Source organism: Papio anubis, chromosome 10 (genome assembly GCF_008728515.1).
Source record: "Papio anubis isolate 15944 chromosome 10, Panubis1.0, whole genome shotgun sequence".
NCBI classification, from domain to species: Eukaryota; Metazoa; Chordata; class Mammalia; order Primates; family Cercopithecidae; genus Papio; species Papio anubis.
In genome coordinates, this window is record NC_044985.1 from 81,148,358 (window position 1) to 81,171,934 (window position 23,577).

Here is a 23,577-nt window from a genome sequence, read left to right on the forward strand (position 1 = left end):
TGGCTTGATCCCGGGAGGCAGAGGTTGCAGTGAGCCGAGATCGCGCCACTGCACTCCAGCCAGGGGGACAGAGCAAGACTCCATCTCAAAAAAAAAAAAAAAGAAAAAAGAAATTTAGTGTAGATCATATAGGAAAAATTTTAAAACTGCTCTTTAGTATTTAGACAATGTCTAAGGAAAGGAATCCTGGAACCATTTCCAGAAGATTGTTTTATTTCCTGGTATCTTCCTTTAATAAAATTAGTTCATTTTCATACAGATAGGCCAGCTATTTAAAAAAAGATGAAATGTTTAAGACACTTAGAAAGGTATCCTCATTATCTACCGTCTGAACAAGGATGTTGCTATTATAGTTGAATCCTTATGGAAGACATTCTCTGTCTTCTACCCTATCATTCCTTTTCTGTATACTTTTACTGTATACGCATTATATCAATAAGTATGCCTTGCACTTAAACCTTTTTCTTTGAGATGGAGTCTTGCTCTGTCTCCCAGGCTGGAGTGCAGTGCTGCACTCTCGGCTCACTGCAAGCTCCACTTCCTGGGTTCGGGCCCACCACCACGCCTGGCTAATTTTTTGTATTTTTTCGTAGAGACGAGGTTTCACCATGTTAGCCAGGATGGTCTTGATCTGCTGACCTCATGATCTGCCCACCTCAGCCTCCCAAAGTGCTGAGATTACAGGCGTGAGCCACCACACCTGGCCTAAACTTTTATTCATTTTATATACACTGTATTTTCTTCCAATTTGATTTTTTTGCTCAAGGTTTTGGAGACTTAATCTTTCTTTATTGCTTTTACAGGTTTATATACAGGTTTATAGATTATTGGTTTACTCTTACCCCCTCCCCACCAAGTTTTACCTCAGAGACATTTGAGCTCCAACTATGTGTCAGGCATTGTGCTACCTACTGAGGTTGCATAGGTAAAGTTTGCTGAAAAATCAGTCAAATGGAAAGGTTCTTAATCACTTAGGGGAATGTCTGTTAACTGTATTATCTACAGATAGTTCCAGAACCAGGGCAAGATGCTCTATAAAAATATCCCCCTTAGGCCGGGCATGGTGGCTCATGCTTTTAATCCCAGCACTTTGGGAGGCTGAAGCTAGAGGATTGATTGTGATCAGGAGTTTGAGACTAAACTGGCCAACAAAGCGAGACCTTGTCTCTTAAAAAAAAAAGAAGAAGAAATAAAAATATTCCCTTTTATAGAAGGCTGGTTTATTTGGATGTTTACTTCTCTTTTTAAAATTTTTGTGGGTGTGTATATTTATAGGTTACATGAGCTATTTTGATACAAGCATGCAATGTATAATAATCACATCAGGCCGGGCGCGGTGGCTCAAGCCTGTAATCCCAGCACTTTGGGAGGCCAAGACGGGCGGATCACGAGATCAGGAGATCGAGACCATCCTGGCTAACACAGTGAAACCCCGTCTCTACTAAAAAATACAAAAAACTAGCCGGGCGAGGTGGCGGGCGTCTGTAGTCCCAGCTACTTGGGAGGCTGAGGCAGGAGAATGGCTAAACCCGGGAGGCGGAGCTTGCAGTGAGCTGAGATCTGGCCACTGCACTCCAGCCTGGGCGACAGTCTCCAAAAAAAAAAAAAAAATCACATGGGGGGGGTAAATGGAGTATCCATCACCATAAGCATTTGTCCTTTATGTTGCAAAAAATTAGGTTCTTTTAGCTTTTTTTAAATGTGCAATTAAATTGTTTTTTACTATAGTCACCCTGTTGTGCTAGCAAGTACTAGGGCTTATTCATCCTTTCTATTTTTTTGTACCCATGGGTGATTGCCTTTTTTTTTTTTTTTGAGATGGAGTCTCACTCTGTCACCCAGGCTGGAGTGCAGTGGTGTGATCTTGATTGACCACAACTTCCGCCTCCCTGGTTCAAGCAGTTCTCCTGCCTCAGCCTCCTGAGTAGTTGGGATTACAGGCACACACCCCCATGCCCGGCTATTTTTTGTATTTTTAGTAGAGATGGGTTTCATCATGTTGGCCAGGCTGGTCTCGAACTCCTGACCTCAAGTGATCCTTCCGCCTCAGCCTCCCAAAGTGCTAGAATTAGTGGTGTAAGCCACCATGCCCGGCCTCATGATTACTTTTTAATGGTGCCCATATTTTGATTTAGAAATTTAAAACTCTATTTGGAGTGAGAAGAATAATTTATAATTTCTTCTTAAAATAATACTTATGCATCGGACATGGTGGCTCAGGCCTGTAATCCCAGCACTTTGGGAGGCCGAGGTGGGCGGATCGCAAGGTCAAGAGATCAAGACCATCCTGGCCAACATAGTGAAACCCTGTCTCTACAAAAAATACAAAAATTAGCTGGACGTGGTGGTGCGCACCTGTAGTCCCAGCTACTTGGGAGGCTGAGGCAGGAGAATCACTTGAACCCGGGAGGCAGAGGTTGCAGTGAGCTGAGATTGCACGACTGCACTCCAGCCTGGTGACAGAGCGAGACTCCCATCTCATCATCATAATAATAATACTTACGGAGCAATAAATTAGTTACTAATGCTAGCTGTTCTCTTTTGGTAAAAATCTGATTTACTTTTTGGTGTCTGGAGATTTCTTTTTTCATTGTAACTTTCTGAGAGATATTTAACCATCATAAACAAAAAAGTGATAGACAGACTTACCTCCCCAATTAAGTAATACATTAAAGGTTTATGGGAGCTATATTTGAGGAATTTGTGATTGGAAAAAACATAATTTGTAGTTCATTTAAATAAAATCTTGATATTCATTTAAAAACCAAACAGCCAGGCACAGTGGGTCAGGACTATAATCCTAAGAATAGGGCAGCTAAGGTGAGAGGTTGAGGTGGGATGATTGCTTACACCCAGGAGTTTGAGGCTGTAGTGAGCTATGATTGTGCCACTGCACACCAGCATGGGCTACAGAGTGAGACACTGTCCCTGAAAAAGAAAAATTGAATAAAATTTATTTCCTTATTTCACTGGTAATTACATTGCAAAAGGTTTTTCTTCCCCTCCAGTGTGAGCTTTGGATCTTTATTAAGAATTGATGTTAATCATAATAGTATTTTGTATGTGCTTTAACTGTGAATTTATTTTTGTAGGATTTCTATAATTGGCCTGATGAATCCTTTGATGAAATGGACAGTACACTAGCTGTTCAACAGGTAATAAAAATAGTTTCTTTTCACCCTGTGTCTTTTGGAGTACAATGTGTAAGTGCCCATTGGGTGGCCTTTGTTGGTCAGTGTGCAGCAGTGTGCTTCCCAATAAAGCGTGCTCTTTCACAAAATAAAACAAAAAAAAAATAGTTCCTTTTACAACTCCAATAACCTAAGCATTTTACCTCTTTGATATAGTTAAGTATTCTTACATCTTTTAGCATAGACAAGATTCCACTGAATTAATGGAATGCCTATTTAAAAGTTTAGTCAACCCTCATTTTGTTTTAAGATGGCATATTAAACTGGGCACTGTGGCTGCCAGCACTTTGGGAGGCCGAGGTGGGAGGCCAATCACTTGAGGCCAGGAGTTCAAGACCAGCGTGACATAGCAAGACCCTGTTTCTACAAAAAGATAAATTAGCCAGGCATGGTGGTGCACACCTTTAGTGCCAGTAGCTAGGGAGTCTGAGGTGGAGGGATTACTTGATCCTACTTCAAGGGTCTAATGAGCTATGATTGTGCCACTGTACTTCAATCTGGGTGACAGAGTAAGATCTTGTCTCTTAAAAAAAAATAAAAATAGCCCAGGTGCGGTGACTCACAGCTGTAATCCCAGCACTTTGGGAGGCCGAGGCGGGCGGATCACCAGGTCAGGAGATCGAGACCATCCTGGCTAACATGGTGAAACCCCATCTTTACTAAAAACACAAAAAATTAGACAGGCATGGTAGCACGCGCCTGTAGTCCCAGCTACTTGGGAGGCTGAGGCAGGAGAATGGCTTGAAACCAAGAGGTGGAGGCTGCAGTGAGCCGAGATTGTGCCACTGCACCCCAGCCTGGCCAACAGCGGGACTCTGTCTCGAAAAACAAAATACAATTTCATTAAGGGGCAAATAAAAAAATATACATTGGAGCATACTAGTGTATTGGATTAGGCATCGGTTAAATTTTTTTTGTTTTGAATTTTTAGTAGAGACAGGGTTTTGCCATGTTGCCCACCTTGAACTCCTGGGCTCAAGCAGTCCACCCCCCATGACCTCATGGCCTCCGAAAGTGCTGGGATTGCAAGTGTGAATCACTGCACTTGTCTTTTTTTTTTTTTTTTTTTTTTTTGAGATGGGGTCTCACTCTGTTGCCTAGACTGGAGTGCAGTGGCTCGAGCATGGCACACTGTGGCCTCAACTTCCTGGACTCAGCTGATTCTTCTGCCTCAGCCTTTCAAGTAGCTGGGACTACAGGCGCGTGCTACCATGCCTGTCTAATTTTTTGTGTTTTAGTAAAGCTGGGACTATAGGTGCGTACTGCCACTTCTGGCTAACTTTTTTGTAGAGAAGGGGTTTCACCATGTTGCCCTGGCTGATGATAACATTTTTAAAGGGAAAATATACCATAAATCGAGGCTGTTTGGCTTCATTTTGATAGCCAGATAATAAAAGTAGATAGCTGGCTGGGTGTCGTGGCTCATGCCTGTAATCCCAGCACTTTGGGAGGCCGAGGTGGGCAGATCACAAGGTCAGGAGATCGAGACCGTTCTGGCTAGTATGGTGAAACCCCGTCTCTACTGAAAATACAAAAAAATTAGCTGGGCATGTGTAGTCCCAGCTACTCAGGAGGCTGAGGCAGGAGAATGGTGTGAACCCAGGCAGCGGAGCTTGCAGTGAGCCGAGATCACGCCACTGCACTCCAGACTGGGGGGGCAGAGCAAGACTCTTTGTCTCAAAAAAAAAAAAAAAAAAAACAAGTAGATAGCTATTTGGATTTATTATGTTATTTGAAGATCTTAGAAAATAAAAGAGACCGGGCGCGGTGGCTCAAGCCTGTAATCCCAGCACTTTGGGAGGCCGAGACGGGCGGATCACGAGGTCAGGAAATCGAGACCATCCTGGCTAACACGGTGAAACCCCGTCTCTACTAAAAAATACAAAAAACTAGCCGGGCGAGGTGGCGGGCGCCTGTAGTCCCAGCTACTCGGGAGGCTGAGGCCGGAGAATGGCGTGAACCCGGGAGGTGGAGCTTGCAGTGAGCTGAGATCCGGCCACTGCACTCCAGCCTGGGCGACAGAGCGAGACGCCGTCTCAAAAAAAAAAAAAAGAAAATAAAAGAGAAATATAGTTGAATTATTGGAGCATTAAAAACCACCCATCTAGGCGTGGTGGCTGACACCTGTAATCTCAGTACTTTGGGAGGCCGAGGAGGGAGGATCAGTTTGAGGCCGGGAGTTTGAAACCAGCCTGGACAATATAGTGAGACCCTGTCTCTGCACAAAAGAAAAACGTTAGGCTAGGTGGTGTGAACCTGTAGTCCTAGCTACTTAGGAGGCTGAGGTGGGAGGATAGCTTGAGCCCAGGAGTTAGGGTTAACGGTGAGCTGTGATTGTGCCACTGCACTCCAGGCTGGTGACAGAGTGAGACCCTATCTCAAAAAAAAAAAAGAAAAAGTGCTGTTCAATCAGCAAATATTTATTGGGTTCTCACTATATACCTAGCAATGAGTTAGGCCTTGTGGAAGATAAAGGAATATAAACCTAGATCTAGCTCTATGCCTAGAAATTGGTTAAATTTTGAAGAAAAATGTACAGATGGTTATTTCTTTAAAAATAGGGGGAAGTGTCCTGTTACTTTGTTGAATTTGTTCATTTATTTTTGCAGGTTTTTGGATGTGAAATCTTTAGGGTTTTCTACATATGAGACCATGTCATCTGCAAACAGATAATTTTACTTCTCCAATCTAGATCTATTTTCTTTCTTTTTCTTGCCTAATTGCTCTGGCTAGACCTTTCAGTACTACTTTGAATAAAAGTGGTAAAAGAGGGCATCTTTGTCTTCTTCCTGATCTTAGAGGAGAGCTTTTAGTTTTTCACTGTTGAGTATAATGTTCACCATGGATTTTTCATATATGGTCTTTATTATATTGAAGTTGTTTCCTTTATTTGTAGTTCATTCAGTGCTTTTTAGATCATAAAATGGTGTTAAATTTTGTCAAATGGTTTTGCTGCACCTATTGAGATGATCATGTGTTTCTTTTTCTTAACTTTTTTTTTTTTGTGAGACAGTCTCACTCTGTCACCAGGCTGCAGTGCAGTGGTGTGATCTCAGGTCACTGCAACCTCTGCCTCCCAGGTTCAAGCAATTCTCCTGCGTCAGCCTCCTGAGTAGCTGGGTCTACAGGCACGCGCCACTACGCCCAGCCAATTTTTGTGTTTTTAGCAGAGATGGAGTTTCACCATGTTGGCCAGGATGGTCTTGATCTCTTGACCTCATGATCCGCCAACCTCAGCCTCCCAAAGTGCTGGAATTACAGGTGTGAGCCACCACGCCTGGCCAAAACATCATGTGTTTCCTTTTCATTCATTCTGGGTTTTTTTTTTTTTTTTTTTTTTTTTAAGTTTGGGTTTTGCTCTTTTTGCCCAGGCTGGAGTGCAATGGCATGACCTCCACTCACTGCAACCTCCACCTCCTGGGTTCAAGTGACTCTCCTGCTTCAGCCTCCTAGCTGGGATTACAGGCATGTGCCACCACACCTGGCTAATTTTGTATTTTTAGTAGAGATGGGGTTTCACTGTGTTGGCCAGGCTGGTCTCGAACTCCTGACCTTGTGATCTACCCACCTCGGCTTCTCAGAGTGTTGGGATTACAGGCCTGAGCCACCATGCTCGGCCCATTCATTCTGTTAATGTGATATATTGATTGATTTTTTTTTTTTTTTTGGATGTTAAACCATTTTTGTATTTCTTGTGTTCCAGGAATAAATTCCACTTGGTCATGGTGTATAAAAACCTTTTAATATGCCACTGAATTTGATTTGCTGGTATTTTATTGAGAATTTTGCTTTGGTGTTCATGAGGGATATCAGTTTGTAGTTTTAATAGTGTCTTTGTTTGGCTTTGGTGTTAGGACAATGATGGCATCATGGAATGAGTTAGAAAGTATTCCCCCCTTTCAATTTTTTGGAAGATTTTGAGAAGGTGGTGCTAGTTTTTCTTTTTTCTTTCTCTCTCTCTCTCTCTCTCTTTCTTTCTTTTTTTTTTTTTTTTTTTTGTGAGACAGAGTCTCACTCTGTTGCCCAGGCCAGGCTGGAGTGCATTGGCATGACCTCAACTCACTACAGCCTCTGCCACCTGGATTCAAGCGATTCTCCTACCTCAGCCTCCTGAGTAGGTGGGATTACAGGCACCCGCCACTGCGCCTGGTTAATTTTTGTAGTTTTAGTTGGAGATGGGATTTCGCCATCTTGGCGAGGCCAGTCTTGAACTCCAGACCTCGTGATCTACCCACCTTGGCTTCCCAAAGTGCTGGGATTACAGGTGTGAGCCATCGCGCCTGGCATTAGTTTTTCTTTAAATGTTTGGTATTTTCTTTAAATGTTTACTAGTGAAGCTGTTAGGCCCAGGGTTTTTCTTTGCTCAACATTGGGAATATAATTAATGCCACTTAAAAATGGTTTAAATGCTTTTCCTTTCTTTATTGAATGGTCTCAGCAGCCTTGTTGAAATCGTTTCGCTGTGTATGTGACACGTTATTTCTGGGTTCTTTCTTTATTTATTTTTGTCTATATGAGTCTCCTTATGCCAGTATCACACAGTGTTTGATTACTGTAGCTTTGTAGTAAGTTTTGAACTCAAGAAGTGTGAATCCTCCAACTTCATTCCTTATTTTATTTTTCTTAATAGAGACAGAATCTTGCAGTGTTGCCCAAGTTGGTTTTGAACTCTTGGGCTCAGGTGATCCTCTTGCCTTGGCTGGGATTACAGGCATGAGCCACCATGCTCTGACCAAATTTGTTCTTTATTTTCAAGATTTTTTTTTGTTTATTCAGAAACCCTTGCAATTCCATATAAATTTGAGGATCACCTTTTCTGTATCTGCAAAAAAAAGAGGGGTGTCAGTTGGAATTTAGCTAGAGATTGTCTCGTATCTCTAGATTGCTTTAGGTAGCGTTGACATCTTAACAATATTAAGCCTTCTTACTCATGCACACAAGATGTCTTTCCATTTATTTAGGTCTTCTTTAATTGCAGCAATGTTTTGTAGTTTTCAGTCTGCAAAAAAAATCTCCTTATTTAAATCTATTTCTAGGTAGTTAAAAGTTTTTAGGTGCTATTGTAAGTGGAATTGTTTTCTTCCTTTTTAGATTCTACAGGTATATAGAAACGAAACTGATTTTTGTGTATTCATCTTGTATTCTATGACTTTGCTGAATCGTTTTGCACTTAGAGTAACGTCCTTGTGGATTCTTCGGGATTTTGTATATATAGGATCATGTAATTTGTGGATAGAGATAGTTTTACCACTTCCTTTCCAAATGAGATGCCTTTTATTTCTTTATCTTGTCTAGTTGCTTTGGCTAGAACTTTAGTACAGTGTTGAATAGTGGTGGTGAAAGTGAGCATCCTTGTCTCATTTGGGTTTTAAGGGAAGGGCTTTTAGTTTTTCACCATTGAGTCTGAGGTTAGCTGTGAGTTTTTCATGAATGCCCTTAATCATGTTGAGGAAATTTCATTTTATACCTAGTTTTCTGAGTGGTTTTATCATGAAAAGATGTTGGATTTTGTCAGATATCTTTTCTGCATCGGTATGATAGTGTGTTTTTTTCCCTTTGTATATTAATATAGTATGTTGCATTGTTGTTATTTTTTTTAAATGTTGAACCACCTTTGCATTCCTGCTAACTTTCTTTTGATTTATATTTGTATGGTATTTCTTTTTTCATCCTTTTGACCTACCTATATAATTATGTTTGAAGTAAGTTTCTTCTAGACAGCATATGGTTGGGTCATATTTCTTAGTTCATTTTGACAGACTTTCTCTTTTAATTGGTATATTCGACCATTTAACATTGATGTGCTGAATGTTTACTATTATTTAGATTTAGACCTACCATTTTATTACTTTTTAGTTCCTTCTGGGCTTTTTGTTTGTTCCCGTTTCCCCTTTTCTGTCTTTTTAAGGGTTATTTGAACATTTTTAGTACTCTGTTTTAATTCTAACTTTGACATCTTTATATACTTGATTACTAAATGGTTACTCTACGCAGTTTACTTAAAATCAGTGTTCTACCATTTTAATTGAAATGTAGAAACTTTACTATCATATGCACCCCTTTTCCTCTCCCTTTATACTATAGTTGCCATATATTACATCAGTATTCATTGAAAACCCCATCGTTAATCTTTTTGCTTTCACCTGTCAAATGTATTTTAAAGAAGTCATGAGAACAGTCTATTATGTTTATACCCAGATATTTATAATATCTCCTGCTCCTGATGTTCCCAATTTTCTTTGTATTATTTTCTGTCTGAAGAACTTCCTTTAGCAATTCTTTTTTTTTTTTGAGACAGTCTTGCTCTGTCACTCAGACCAGAGTGCTGTGGCGTGATCTGGGCTCACTGACTTTCAGCAATTCTCCTGCCTCAGCCTCCTGAGTCCAAGCAGTTCTCCTGCCTCAGCCTCTCGAGTAGCTGGGATTACAGGCGTGTGCCACCACCCCCAGCTAATTCTTGTATTTTTAGTATAGACAGGGTTTCACCATGTTGGCCAGGCTTGTCTTGAACTCTTGACTTGCCTGCCTGAGCCCCACAGAGTACTGGGATTACAGACGTGAGCCACCATGCCCAGCTGATCTTCATTTCTAAATAATATTTTTGTTGGATATAGAATTCTGGCTTGGCAACTCTTTCCTTTTAGCACATTTTTATTATTCATTTATTTATGTATTTATTTTGAGGCGGAGTCTCGCTCTGTCACCTAGACTGGAGTATGGTGGCGTGATCTTGGCTCACTGCAGCCTCCACCTCCTGGGTTCAAATGATTCTCCTGCCTCAGCCTCCTCAGTAGCTGGGACGACAGGTGTATGCCACCACACCCGCCTCATTTTTCTATTTTTAGTAGAGACTGGGTTTTGCCATATTGGCCAGGCTGGTCTTGAACTCCTGACCTCAAGTGATCCATCCACCTCAGCCTCCCAGAGTTTGGGGATTATAGGTGTGAGCCACTGTGCCTGGCCTTTTGTTTATTTACTTATTTTATTTATTTTGAGATAGTTTTGCTCTGTCGCCCAGGCTGGAGTGCAGTGGCACAATCTCGTCTCACTCCAACCTCCACCTCCAGATTCAAGCCATTCTCCTGCCTCTGCCTCCCGAGTAGCTGGGACTACAGGCTCCTGCCATCACACCCAGCTAAGTTCTGTATTTTTAGTACGGACAAGTTTTCACCACGTTGGCCAGAATGGTCTTGATATCTTGACCTTGTGGTCTGCCTGCCTCAGCCTCCCAAATTGCTGTGATTACAGGCATGTGGCACCCCACCTGGCCTCCCGGCCTTATTTACATTTTTATATATATATATATATTTTTTTTTTTTGAGATGGAGTCTCAGTCTGTCTCCCAGGCTGGAGTGCAGTGGCATGATCTTGGCTCACTGTAACTTCCGCCTCCTGGTTTCAAGCGATTCTCCTCCGTCAGCCTCCTGAGTAGCTGGGATAACAGGCACCTGCCACCGTGCCTGGCTAATTTTTGTATTTTTAGTAGAGGCGAGGTTTCACCTTCTTGGCCAGGCTGGTCTCGAACTCCTGACCTTGTGATCCACCCTCCTCGGCTTCCCAAAGTGCTGGGATTACAGGTGTGAGTCACCGTGCCTGGACTCTATTTTTATCTTTTTTAAGACAGTGTCTCACTCTTTTGCCAGGTTGGAGTGCAGTGGTATGATCATAGCTTACTGCAGCCTTAAACTGCTGAACTTAAGAGATTCTGTCACCTCAGCTTTCTGAGTAGCTATGACTACAGTTGCACACCACCCCTGACTGATTTTTTTTTTTTTTTTTTTTTTGTAGAGATGTGGTCTGGCTGTGTTGCCTAGGCTGGTCTTGAACTATTGGCCTCAAGCAGTCCTCCTGCCTCAGCCTGCTAAGTCTTTCAGCACTTTAAAAATGTTTTGCCATTTTGCTTCCATGGTTTCTGATGAGAAAGAAGCCGTCATTCAGATTCTTCTGTCTTCTTTTTTTTTTTTTTGAGACCCGGAGTCTTGCTCTGTCACCCAGGCTGGAGTGCAGTGGCGGATCTCCAGCTCACTGCAAGCTCCTCCTCGGGTTCACGCCATTCTCCGGCCCCTCAGCCTCCCGAGTAGCTGGGACTACAGAAGCCGCCACCTCGCCCGGCTAGTTTTTTGTATTTTTTAGTAGGGGCGGGGTTTCACCCGTGTTAGCCAGGATGGTCTCGATCTCCTGACCTGCGTGATCCAAAGCCCATCTCGGCCTCCAAAGTGCTGGGATTTGCAGGCAGGCACGGCGCCCGGCCTCTTCTGTCTTCTTTAGTGGTGTTTTCTTTTTTCTTTTTTCTTTATTTTTTTGAGACAAGGTTTCACTCTCTTATTCCAGGCTGGTGTACAGTGGCATGATCATGGCTCACTGCAGCCTGGACTTCCTAGGCTCAAGCAATCCTTCCAACTCAGCCTCTCAAGTAGCTGGTACTACAGGCATACATCACCATGCCTGGCTAATTTTTATATTTTGTAGACATGTGGTCTTACTATGTTGCCCAAGCTGATCTCTAATTCCTGGGCTTGAGTGATCCTCCTACCTTGGTCTTCCAAAGTGCTGGGATTACAGATCTGAGCTACCACACCTGGACTTATCTTTGGGTTTTAGCCATTTGATTATGATGTGTCTGGATGTAGATTTCTTTGGGGTTATCTTGTTTGATGTTCACTCAGCTTTTTTTTTAATTGTGGCAATATATATGAGACATAAAATTTATCGTTTTTGCTATTTTTAAAGTGTACAGTTCTGTGGCATTAAGTACATTTCCATTGTGCAACCATCACCACCATCCGTGTCCAGAAATTTATCTTCCCCAACTGAAATTCTATACATATTAAACAATAATTTCCTATTCCTCTTTTTTTTCCCAGCCTACTCAGCTTCTTGAATTTGCAAGCTTAAATCTTTTTACAAACTTGGAAACTTTTTAGCATTATTTCTTCAAGTATGTTTTTTTTTTTTTTTTTTTTTTTTTTTGAGACAGTCTTGCTCTGTTGCCCAGGCTGGAGTTCAGTGGCATGATCTCAGCCCACTGCAACCTCTGCTTCCTGGGTTCAAGCGATTCTCCTGCCTCAACCTCCATGTGCTACCATGCCCGGCTAATTTTTGTATTTTTATTAGAGATGGGGTTTCACCATATTGACCAGGCTGCTCTCAAACTCCTGACCTTGTGATACACCTGCCTTGGCCCCCCAAAATGCTAGAATTATAGGCGGGAGCCACCTCATCCAGCCTTCTTAGCTCATTTAAAAAAAAATGATAGTTGCCTCTATTGCATAAAAGTGTGGAGGACTCATTGTAGAAAACAAAATGACTTTTTTTTGAGATAGAGTCTCACTGCCAGGTTGGAGTGCAATAGTGTATGATTGCTGCTCACAGCAACCTCCACCTCCCAGGGTCAAGTGATTTTCCTGCCTCAGTCTCCCAGTAGCTGGGATTACAGGTGTGTGCTACCATGCCCAGCCAGGTTTTGTATTTTTAATAGAGACGGGATTTCACCATGTTGGCCAGGCTGGTCTTGAACTCTTGACCTCAGGTGATCTGCCCGCCTCTGCCTCCCAAAGTGCTGGAATTATAGGAGTGAGCCATTGTGACTCGCCAAAATGACATTTTTGTTTTATTTCTAAGTTAAGGATTTCTTTTTTGCTTTACATAAATTGGTATCAATAAAACGATTCTAGATGTCTTCAAGATTGAGGCTTGTAACTCCACTTAATAACAAAATTTAGTAATTATATATGTAAAGTCAATTTCTAAATATATGGTTAAATAATTAAAATTGGGCTGGGCCCAGTGGTTCATGCCTGTAATCCCATTACTTTGGGAGGCTGAGGTGAAATAATTGCTTGAGCCCAGGAGTTCAAAACTAGCTTAGGTGGTGTTGAATTAGCCTAAGCAGTCTTGAATTAGCCAGGTGTTGTGGCACACACCTGTAATCCCAGCTACTTGGGAGGCTGAGGCAGAAGAATTGCTTGAACCCAGGAGGCAGAGGTTGCAGTGAGCCAAGATAGCGCCACTGCACTCTAGCCTGGGTGACAGAACGAAACTATCTCAAAAATAAATAAATAAATAAATAAATAAATAAAAGTCTCTGTGTTCAGGGACTCGCTATATGAAGGAGACACGTGAAAGTAAGCGCTAGTAAGTTGTGCTATTAAGTGTGAAATAAATGCTGCTAAGAGTTCTAGCCATAGAAGGCTAGGTGCGGTGGTTTACGCCCGTAATCCCAGCACTTTGGGAGGCTGAGGCAGGTGGATCACTTGAGGTCAGGACTTCAAGACCAGCCTGACCAACATGGTGAAACCCCGTCTCTACTAAAAATACAAAAATTAGCTGGGCATGGTGGCACATGCCTATAATCCCGGCTACTCTGAAGGCTGAGACGATAGGATCACTTGAACCCGGAAGGCAGAGGTTGTAGTGAGCTGAGATTGCACCACTACACTCCAGCCTGGGTGACAGAGTGAGACTCTTATCTCAAAAACAAAAAAAAGTTCTATCCATAGAAGGTGTAGTGGGAACAGGAAAGACAAAAATGAATAGACAGATTGCTAATGTATACAAATTACAAATATGGCAGGAAATCGGATGGAGTTCTGTGAGGATTCGAATAATCAGGGAGTGCTTGAGTGTACTAGGGGAATGAGAGATTTGGACAGAATTGTGACATGGAATTTGAGGTGGCCTGTGGAGAAGGTATACAATTTACCTGTATCTCCTCTAGGAGAGAGAGAATCAAAACTTTGAAACATTAGGATGAGATAAAAAATATCAGGGAGAGTGGTTTCAGTAATAATTAAAGAGTGATTAAAACGTGTTTGAGGCTGGGGACGGTGGCTCACGCCTGTAATCCCAGCACTTCGGGAGGCCGAGGTGGGTGGATCCGCTGAGGTCAGGAGTTCGAGACCAGCCTTACCAACATGGTGAACCCCGTCTCCACAAAAAATACAAAAAGTAGCCAGGCGTGGTGGCGGGTGCTTGTATTCCCAGCTACTCAGGAGACTGAGGCAGGAGAATCGCTTGAACCCGCGAGGCGGAGGTTGTGGTGAGCCAAGGCCGAGCCATTGCACTCCAGCCTGGGCAACAAGAGCAACACTCCATCTAAAAAAAAAAGTGTTTGATCCCTTTCCCTGTCATCGTGGTGTGTGTGCATGACTCTGTGCTTTGCCATGCCTTCCCACAAGACTTTTAGAATGAAGTGATTCCCAACCAAGAAACAAAAGCAAAATCGTTGCATTCCCCAGTGGATTCAGATGAAAACTGAATAATAAAATCAGGTACAATTCTAAGAGGAGACATTGGAAAAAAAACCAAACTGGGTGTAGAAGGAATTTTTACATGAGATGGCACACATATTTAATATTGTATCAAGATCACTATCATGTCACCATATCAAGCTGAAAATGTCACCATCATCTGGACAGTTGGACATGCTGTATTGGAACAATGGTTTTTCTTTTGGTTTCTATGTTCTGCAGTAGGCTGGTTCAGTACTAAATATGTGAGACCTTTTGTTTGGGAAAAAAAGTTTTTGAGTACCCAAGTGATATTTAAGAAAGATTGTCTGAAGTAGGCAAAATTGATTGGCTCAAGAAGGCCTTATAGTTAGTTTTTGTAACCACCCTTTTACTCTAACCTATTCAGATTTTAGAATATCAAAAAGATTGCATAAAGCATTACAGAGATCTGAAATTTAAATTTTTATGTTATTACATTTTAAAAATTGAAAGTGACCCTCCTTTGCCTTTTTTTAAAACTTATTTAAAACAACTTTTGCCGGGCGCGGTGGCTCACGCCTGTAATCCCAGCACTTTGGGAGGCCGAGGCGGGCGGATCACAAGGTCAGGAGATCGAGACCACGGTGAAACCTCGTCTCTACTAAAAATACAAAAAATTAGCGAGAGGCGGTTGTGAGAGCCTGTAGTCCCCAGCTACTCTAGGGAGGCTGAGGCAGGAGATGGCGGGAACCCGGGGCCCGAGGCTTGCAGTAGTGAGATCCGGCCACTGCACTCAACCTGAAGGCAGAGACTCCGTCTCAAAAAAACAACTTTTATTGGGTCTAATGAACGTACCATACAAATCCCTGTAGAGTTAGAGTGATTATATTCACGGGGTTGCACAGCCATCACTACAGTCTAATTTTATAACTTTTTTTTGTTGTTTTGTTTTTGAGACGGAGTCTCGCTTTGTTGCCCAGGCTGGAGTGCAGTGGCGCGATCTCGGTTCACTGCAACCTCCGCCTCCCGGGTTGAAGCGATTCTCTTGCCTCAGCCTCCGGAGCAGCTGAGACTACAGGTGTGTACCACCATGCCCTGCTAAATTTTTTTTGTATTTTTAGTAGAGGTAGGGTTTCACCATGTTAGCCAGGATGGTCTTGATTTCCTGACCTCGTGATCTGCCCGCCTTGGCCTCCCAAAGTGCTGGCCTTACAAGCATGAGCCCCCATGCCTGGCCTTTTAGAACATTTTTATCCTTTCTTAAAGGAAAACTCATCCCCATTAGCAGCCATCTTTGGTCTCCTCTGCCTTCCTCTCTGCCCTCAAGCCCTACGCCGGTACAAATCTATTTTCTGTCTCAATAGATTTTCTTAGTCTAGACACTTCGTATAAACGGAATCACAATATGTACCATAGTTATATTTACATTGCCTATGGCGAAATCCTGTATCTACAAAATACAGAAAAGTGAGCTCAGCGTGATGGTGTGTGCCTGTAGTTCCAGTTCCTCAGGAGGCTGAGTTGGGAGGATTGCTTGAGCCCAGGAGGTGGATATTGCAGTGATCTGAGATTGCGCCACTGTACTCCAGCCTGGGTGATGCAGTGAGACCCTGTCTCAAAAAAAAAAAGAAAAAAAAAAAAATTACAGTTTGCAATTTTGATCCCAGTTACAGTCCTGACAAATACAATATCTGCATTTATGTAGTAGATTCTATACAAATGAAGTTGAATTGAAGGATAAGTAAGTAAATAAGTAAGGGTAACCTACTTTTTTCTGAGTTACTGATTATGATTCTATACTTGGTTTCCTATTTAGTGTATAACCCAAGTTGAAGCACAAGAGCAGTTACGTATTCAAAAATTATATGTACTTAATATAAGATTTACCAGGTGGTATAATTTAATTAACCATAAGAACTTCTTTGTTTTTAGTATATTCAACAGAACATAAGAGCAGATTGCTCCAATATTGACAAAATTCTTGAACCACCTGAAGGCCAAGATGAAGGTGTGTGGAAGTATGAACATTTAAGGTAGGTCCTTATGTTACATCAAAATACTAATAGTTCCTCTCACGAAACTAACTTTCATATTAATGATAATTATGAATCGTAAAATTTACTATGTAACTGCAGACTAAGAAGCCAAATTTTAAAGCTTTGGCATTTTCAGTGTCACAAGGTTCTCAGCTTTCTTCACTGGTTGTTTCCAGATCAAAGTATGCTACAGAGTCACTCGTTTTGAAAGGTGGTTTCAGAGCTGATAACTTGGACCTGCCTCTGCACCTCTCTTCTTTTTTTTTGAGATGGAGTCTCACTCTGTTGCCCATGTTAGAGTGCAGTGGTGCAGTCACTGCTTACTGTGCCTCTACCTCCCAGGCTCAAGTGATCCTCCTACGTCAGCTTCCAGAGTAGCTGGGACTACAGGCGTGTGCCAGCATGCCTCACTAATGTTTTTAGTTTTTTGTAGAGACAGGATCTCATTATGTTGCCCAGGCTAGTCTCAATCTCCTGGATTCAAGCAATCTTCCTACCTTATCCTCCCAAAGTATTGAGCCACCCTTTCTACATTTATTGATTTGGGCCTTATTATCCCCACCTTTTTTTTTTTTTTTAAAAAAAAACAGGGTCTTGATCTGTTGCCTAGGCTGGAGTGCAGTGGTGCAATCTTGGCACGTTGCAGCCTCTGTCTCCCATACTGAAGCAATCCTCCTATCTCAGCCTCCTGAGTAGCTGGGACTACTACTAGTGAATGCCACTAAGCATGTCTAGTTTTTTGTATTTTTTGTAGAGACAGGGTTTCACCATGTTGCCTAGGCTGGTCTCAAACTCTGGGGCTTAAGCAATCTGCCCACCTTGGCCTCCCACAGTGCTGGGATTACCACCATGCCAGCCTGGGTTTTATTATCTTATTTCATGGTTTTCCTTAATTGTATCTCTTAACCACTAATACGGTATTGCCATTTCCCCATTTATGCATAACTTCGTGTCATCTATTGTCTTTTTTTTTTTTTGAGACAGAGTCTCACTCCGTCACCCAAGCTGGAGTGCAGTGGTACAATCCCTGCTCACCACAACCTCTGCCTCCCGGGTTCAAGTGATTCTCCTGCCTCAGCCTCCTGAGTAGCTGGGACTACAGGCACGTGCCACTGTGCCCGGCTAATTTTTGTATTTTTAGTAGAGATGGGGTTTCACTATGTTGGCCAGGCTGGTCTCGAACTCCTAACTTCATGATCCGCCTGCCTCGGCCTCCCAAAGTGCTGGTATTACATGCGTGAGCCACCGCGCCCGACTTGTCTTTTTTTTTCCCCCCTTTGTTTCTGTAGAGATGGAGTCTCACTGTGTTGTCCGAGCTGGTCCTGAAATCCTGGGCTCAAGTGATCCTCCCATCTCGGCCTGCCAGAGCACTGGGATTATACAGGCATGAGCCACTGCACTTGGCCACTTTATGTTTTTGTGGAGGATTACTTCTAGTTCCTAGTCTAGGCTTGGTATCTGATAAGTTACCTGTAAATTATTGCAAACTTCCAGTCTTGTCTTTGGTAAATAGAGATTAACTGTAATCCTGAAGTAAGGAGTTTTGGTACTTTTTGTAATACCCTTTGAATGAAAAAATTGATAACTAGTGGATAGGTGGAGATAACTTTAGAAGTAGATATATTCTGAAGTTACTAGGTGTTTCTGGAAATTATAAATTTTCCAGTGCAAATGGGAGCTGGGATGAGTTGACAGATTATTAATAAATATAGAGAGTGCAGTATGTGTTCATTGGGGCTTATTATTTGTAAGTTGATTTTTAGATAAGTAGAGTAGAAATATGACTTTTCCTGAATAAATTTGACCATGTTTCCTGTGTTGTGTGCCTCAACTTGAAGACAAGGCACTTTTAAAAAATACTTACTTTTTGATGCTGCATGCTTCTTTAGATATGGCCAAGACATTATGTCGTGTCATAACAGTTCAGCGATTTCAGGATGCTAAGACTGCTTTGTACCCTTTGCTGATTTTTAGACAAAGTACTTGACTATTTCTAACTTTTTTACATATCTAAATGCACAATAATTGAAAGATGAGTTTGTAGGTATTTTCCCATTTTTACAACCCAAGACAGCACTTCAATGTAGTACATCCTTTGCTTTATTTTTAATCAGCCTTGAAAATAACTGCTTTCTTATGCTTTGGCATTAATGATGAAAGTAGGTGAGCATGTTTTTTTCTTTTTCTTTCTTTTTTTTTTTTTTTTTTCTTGAGACAGGAGTCTCAAGTCTCGCTCTGTCACCAGGCTGGAGTGCAGTGGTGTGATCTCGGCTCATTGCAACCTCCGCCACGCAGGTTCAAGCAATTCTCCTGCCTCAGCCTCCCAAGTAGCTGGGACTGCAGACGCACGCCACCATGCCCAGCTAATTCTTGTATTTTTAGTAGAAACGGGGTTTCACCATGTTGATGAGGATGTTCTTGCTCTCCTGACCTTGTGATCCGCCTGCCTTGTCCTCCCAAAGTGCTGGGATTACAGGCGTGTGCCACCGTGGTTGGCCTTTTTTTCCATTACAAGCATAATTCCTAACAAATAAGGGCTGATTTTAGTGTACAAGAGTTTTTTTTTCAGGTCTAAGAAAACATTTACCTCCCTATTGAACTTATTCTATGAAACATACATTATATAAAACATTACATAAAACTTCACATAAAATATTGCTCACAAGTATTTCATTTGTTCTGATGCTATTTTTACTTTTGTTATTTTTTTCTGCTGACCACTTTTTGGACTATCATGTATATATTCTTTTATCTCTTTATTGTATTGTGTATATTTTTATTAGTTGACCAGGAAGAGTTTTGTTTGTTTGTTTGCTTTTGCATATATCCTTTATTGATTTGAGGCTGTACACTTGCCATTTTTAGTTAATGTAGTTGATTATATAATTATGTTAATTTGAATTGGGTCATGACTTCAGTCAAATCTCCCACTAACTCATATTGAGTCTTAATGATTAGGAAAAGTTACTCCTTTATGCCAGGATACATGTGTGGTTCCTGGAATGTAGGCTGGATTCCAGCTCTGGTTGGTCTCTTCAGCTGCACAACTGTATACATGTTAGCCCTGTATTAAATTAACTTGAAGCTGTAAGTTTTGCATTATGTGCCACAGATGATACCCACAGCACTGCTGAATCAACTTAATTTTGCTATTGGCTGTAAAATGGTTAGGTTAGGTAAGAAACTTATCACAACCAGTCTTTATTACCACTTAGTGGAAAACAACTAAAAAACACATAACATGCAGCCTACTTGATAGGGGGCAGTAGACGGTGATATGGTGATTTAGAAATAATGTTATTTTTGTAATCTAAGGACAGCATTATTAGGCATCTGGAAAGGAAATGCAGTTACAAACAACTGAAAATTTGACTCTTGCCTTTTTGTTTTCTTCTGTTACAATGTGCAGTAACTAAAGTTTTTCCTACCAAATTTGTTCATATATATCCTGGTTTTTTTCTTTTTTGGAGGGATTTTTTTTTTTTTTTTTTTTTGTCTTCTGATTATATAGGTTTTAGCTTTGCATTGTTTTGGGAACCAAAATGATTCAATTTTTTTCTGATGAGGAAACATAGTATTGATTTATCTAACTTGATACCTTGAACTAAGTATTAATAGGTAGGACTTTTGGAGGGAACACGTTCAGTATTTTGACAGCTATAAAACTGTCTTTGTGACATAGAAGATTGTCTTTTTATCACATAACTGTCTAAAACTGATGGCCTTAATGTAATTGTAATGTAATTTTGTTTTTGTTTTTGTTTTTTTTGAGATGGAGCCTTACTCTGTCGCCCAGGCTGGAGTGCAGTAGTGTAATCTCGGCTCACTGCAACCTCTGCCTCCCAGGTTCAAGCAATTCTCCCTTGGCAGCCTCCCAAATAGCTGAGATTACAGGCATCGCCATCATGCCTGGCTAATTTTTGTATTTTTGTGGAGATGGAGTTTCACCATTTTGGCCAGGATGGTCTTGAACTCCTGACCTCAGGTGATTTCGCCTGCCTCGGCCTCCCAAAGTGTTGGGATTACAGGCCTGAGCCACTGTGCCCTGCTGTAATTTCTTTGTGTGTTTCTGTATACCAACATTTTATTACCCTCCAGTTGCTGAATTTTTCTACAATTCAGAAATTTTCTCATATGCATATATAACTCCTGTGAACATGTTTATACATTTATCTGCATGCAGATCTGATTATTTCATTACAATAGATTCTTAGAAGAATGACTTAGTCAAAAAGTATACACTTCCTAAAAGTCTTGGTAAATATTTCCAAATTACTTCCCTGAAAAATTGTACTAATTTCTAGTATATAAGAGAATGATCAGCTCACTGAACTCTGGTATTGAATGTTATGAGAGTTATTGGTTTTCTATTTTTAATCTGTAAGCCTTTAGAAGAAATGTGTCGTCTGTTCAGCTGGTTTTGATAATGGTAGTGAGGGAGGAGGAATGATACTGATGGGATTCTCGTTTTGCAGCTAATATTCTAAAAATTGCTGTGGAGAATAGATAATGACTTTTTATTTATGTATTTGCATTTTCAGGCAGTTCTGCCTTGAGCTAAATGGACTTGCTGTCAAACTTCAGGTAATATTTTCTTTAAGTCAAAGTTGTAATTGAAAGTTCTGATTTTTTTTCTCTGTTTTTATAGCTTAATGTGCTTACAAAAACTTCTCCAAATTTCTAACTTCTAGAATTTGTTATGGAAATATAGTAACCTAAATGATAAGCTTTTTCATTATTATTTTACATATTAAGAAATTAATTATTTTTAACAGAGTGAATGCCATCCAGATACTTGCACACAAATGACAGCAACTGAACAATGGATTTTTCTTTGTGCAGCTCATAAAACTCCAAAAGAGGTGAGGATTTATGAAATAGAGTAACTAATAAAATAATTATAGCCTAAACCTCTCTCAAGACAATGGTAGACAAGTTTTTAGGGTTTTTAGTTCACTGTTTATTTTGCTATTTCATTTTGAGTTGCTTGTTGTGAGGTTATTACTGCAGCGCTATTTTAGGATTTCTTATGATAAGCATCATTTTTCATGATTGGGCAATTACATGGGCTAGAACTCACTTCATGATCCACTGGCTATTACAGATTAACATCTATCACATTGTGCTGATATCTACTGTGTAATGATTGAGATACACCTATTTAGGTTTTTGTTCAGATTATTTCTTTTGATAGGAAGAACTATTGATTACTCTTTGATGCCTAGTTTAAATAGAGATGTTACTTTTGAGCTTTTAAATATTCATGTTGTTTTTCTCCTTACTTAGTTTTTATCAAGGTAAGACTATAGGCCGTAGCAGTTTTTTGGGTTTTTTTTGTTTTGTTTTTTCGAGATGGATTCTTACTCTGTTGTCCAGGCTGGAGTACAGTGGTGTGATCTCAGTTCACTGCAACCTCTGTCTCCCAGATTCGAGAGATTCTTGTGCATCAGCCTCCTTAGTGGCTGAGATTACAGGCATGCGCCACCATGCCAGGCTAATTTTTATATTTTTAGTAGAGATGGGGTTTTGCTGTATTGGCAAGCCTGGTCTCAAACTCCTGACCTCAAGTAATCTGCCCACCTCAGTCTCCCAAAGTGCTGGGATTATAGATGTGAACCACTGTACCTGGCTTACTATACTTTTTCTTATTTATTAATTTTTTACTTTTTCTTATTTTAAAAACTTCTTCATATCATTTGATACCCAGTGTACTTTTCCTTAGTTGTCTCAAAAATAGTCTTTACAACTGAGTTGTTTAAACTATGCATTGCTTTTCCCTTAATCTGTATTCCCATTTAATCTGTTACAATTACTTTTTACTTGACACTGACTCATTGGGGATATTGGGTTAGGCCAATTCTGTAGAATCACAGACCTCGAAGTGGTCATTATATTGATAGACTTCTTTTTTTTTTTTTTTTTTTTTTTTTTTTTTTGAGACGGAGTCTAGCTCTGTCGCCCAGGCTGGAGTGCAGTGGCCAGATCTCAGCTCACTGCAAGCTCCGCCTCCCGGGTTTACACCATTCTCCTGGCTCAGCCTCCCGAGTAGCTGGGACTACAGGCGCCTGCCACCTCGCCCGGCTAGTTTTTTGTATTTTTTAGTAGAGACGGGGTTTCACCGTGTTAACCAGGATGGTCTCGATCTCCTGACCTCGTGATCCGCCCGTCTCGGCCTCCCAAAGTGCTGGGATTACAGGCTTGAGCCACCGCGCCCGGCCATTGATAGACTTCTAAGGCTTGAAGACAAGTGAGGCCCTAGTTGCAAAAATGAGTATCTGGTGTTTTTTGTTTCAAAAAGGATAAATGCTCCAAAATAAGGAGTATTTGGTACCTAAGAGAGTAGTACTTATTTGGAAGACTGATTTCATTCAGGATGTTACATTTTTGTGTTAATTAATTGAAGCAGTATTAAGATTGTATCTGTCTGCATCTGGGAAAATTCACATAGTGGTTTCATTGATAATTCTCTGAAGTTGGCTACTTAATGTAGTGAATGATGTGATTATTGCAATTAGGAAACTGAATCAAGAAGGCTGAATCAAGGCTAGTTTTGTTCTGGCACATAGTAATGATGTATTATTCTTTCTTTAGAGTGGAAGTGATACCCAGTTTGTGATGTGTTATGACTCTTAAATATACTGTCATTCTCATATCCACTTCTTTCTTGATTAATATTAAATGAAAGGATAGTCATTAGCATTAAGACCTGTAAATGAGTCTTAGAATTGCAGCATTGCTTGCTGAAGTCCAGATCTATTGAACTGGCCATGTGTCAAGGGAGGGTGATAGTAGGATTTCCAAGTGGTAGTTATATTGAATGGAATTACTGTAAAAATACAAACAAAAGAACAATTTGAAAGGACACTTTCTGAACTCTTTTCAAATAACTGCTTAGTCAGGAAACTATAGGAACTGACAAACTAAGCTAAGAAAATTGCTCTCATGGATTAAAATCACTAGGTAGATTCTGAAGTGGGAGAAGCAGAATACTTAGCACCAATAATCGTTTATTCAGTATCCTTGAGAATTAAAGAGAGACATTCAGCATATAGAGTAAATTATACAAATAGTGCTTCTAGGCAACAAACATTATAACTTACTGTCTGCAAGCCCTCACAGTCACATGCTGATTGTGATCAC

At 40.9% G+C, this 23,577-nt stretch overlaps 1 protein-coding gene across 4 annotated transcripts in view; it reads left to right on the forward strand.

Moving 5' to 3' along the window:
- LOC101019904 (MOB-like protein phocein) overlaps positions 1 to 23,577 on the forward strand; it is a 56,879-nt gene that overhangs the window by 23,868 nt on the left and 9,434 nt on the right. For all 4 annotated transcript variants that reach the window (XM_031651442.1, XM_003907764.5, XM_009182685.3 and 1 more), the window contains 4 exons: positions 3,093 to 3,155; positions 16,334 to 16,434; positions 20,979 to 21,021; positions 21,213 to 21,299. In XM_031651442.1, the coding sequence (XP_031507302.1) occupies positions 3,093 to 3,155; positions 16,334 to 16,434; positions 20,979 to 21,021; positions 21,213 to 21,299 (294 nt within the window). The remainder of the gene's footprint in view (positions 1 to 3,092; positions 3,156 to 16,333; positions 16,435 to 20,978; positions 21,022 to 21,212; positions 21,300 to 23,577) is intronic.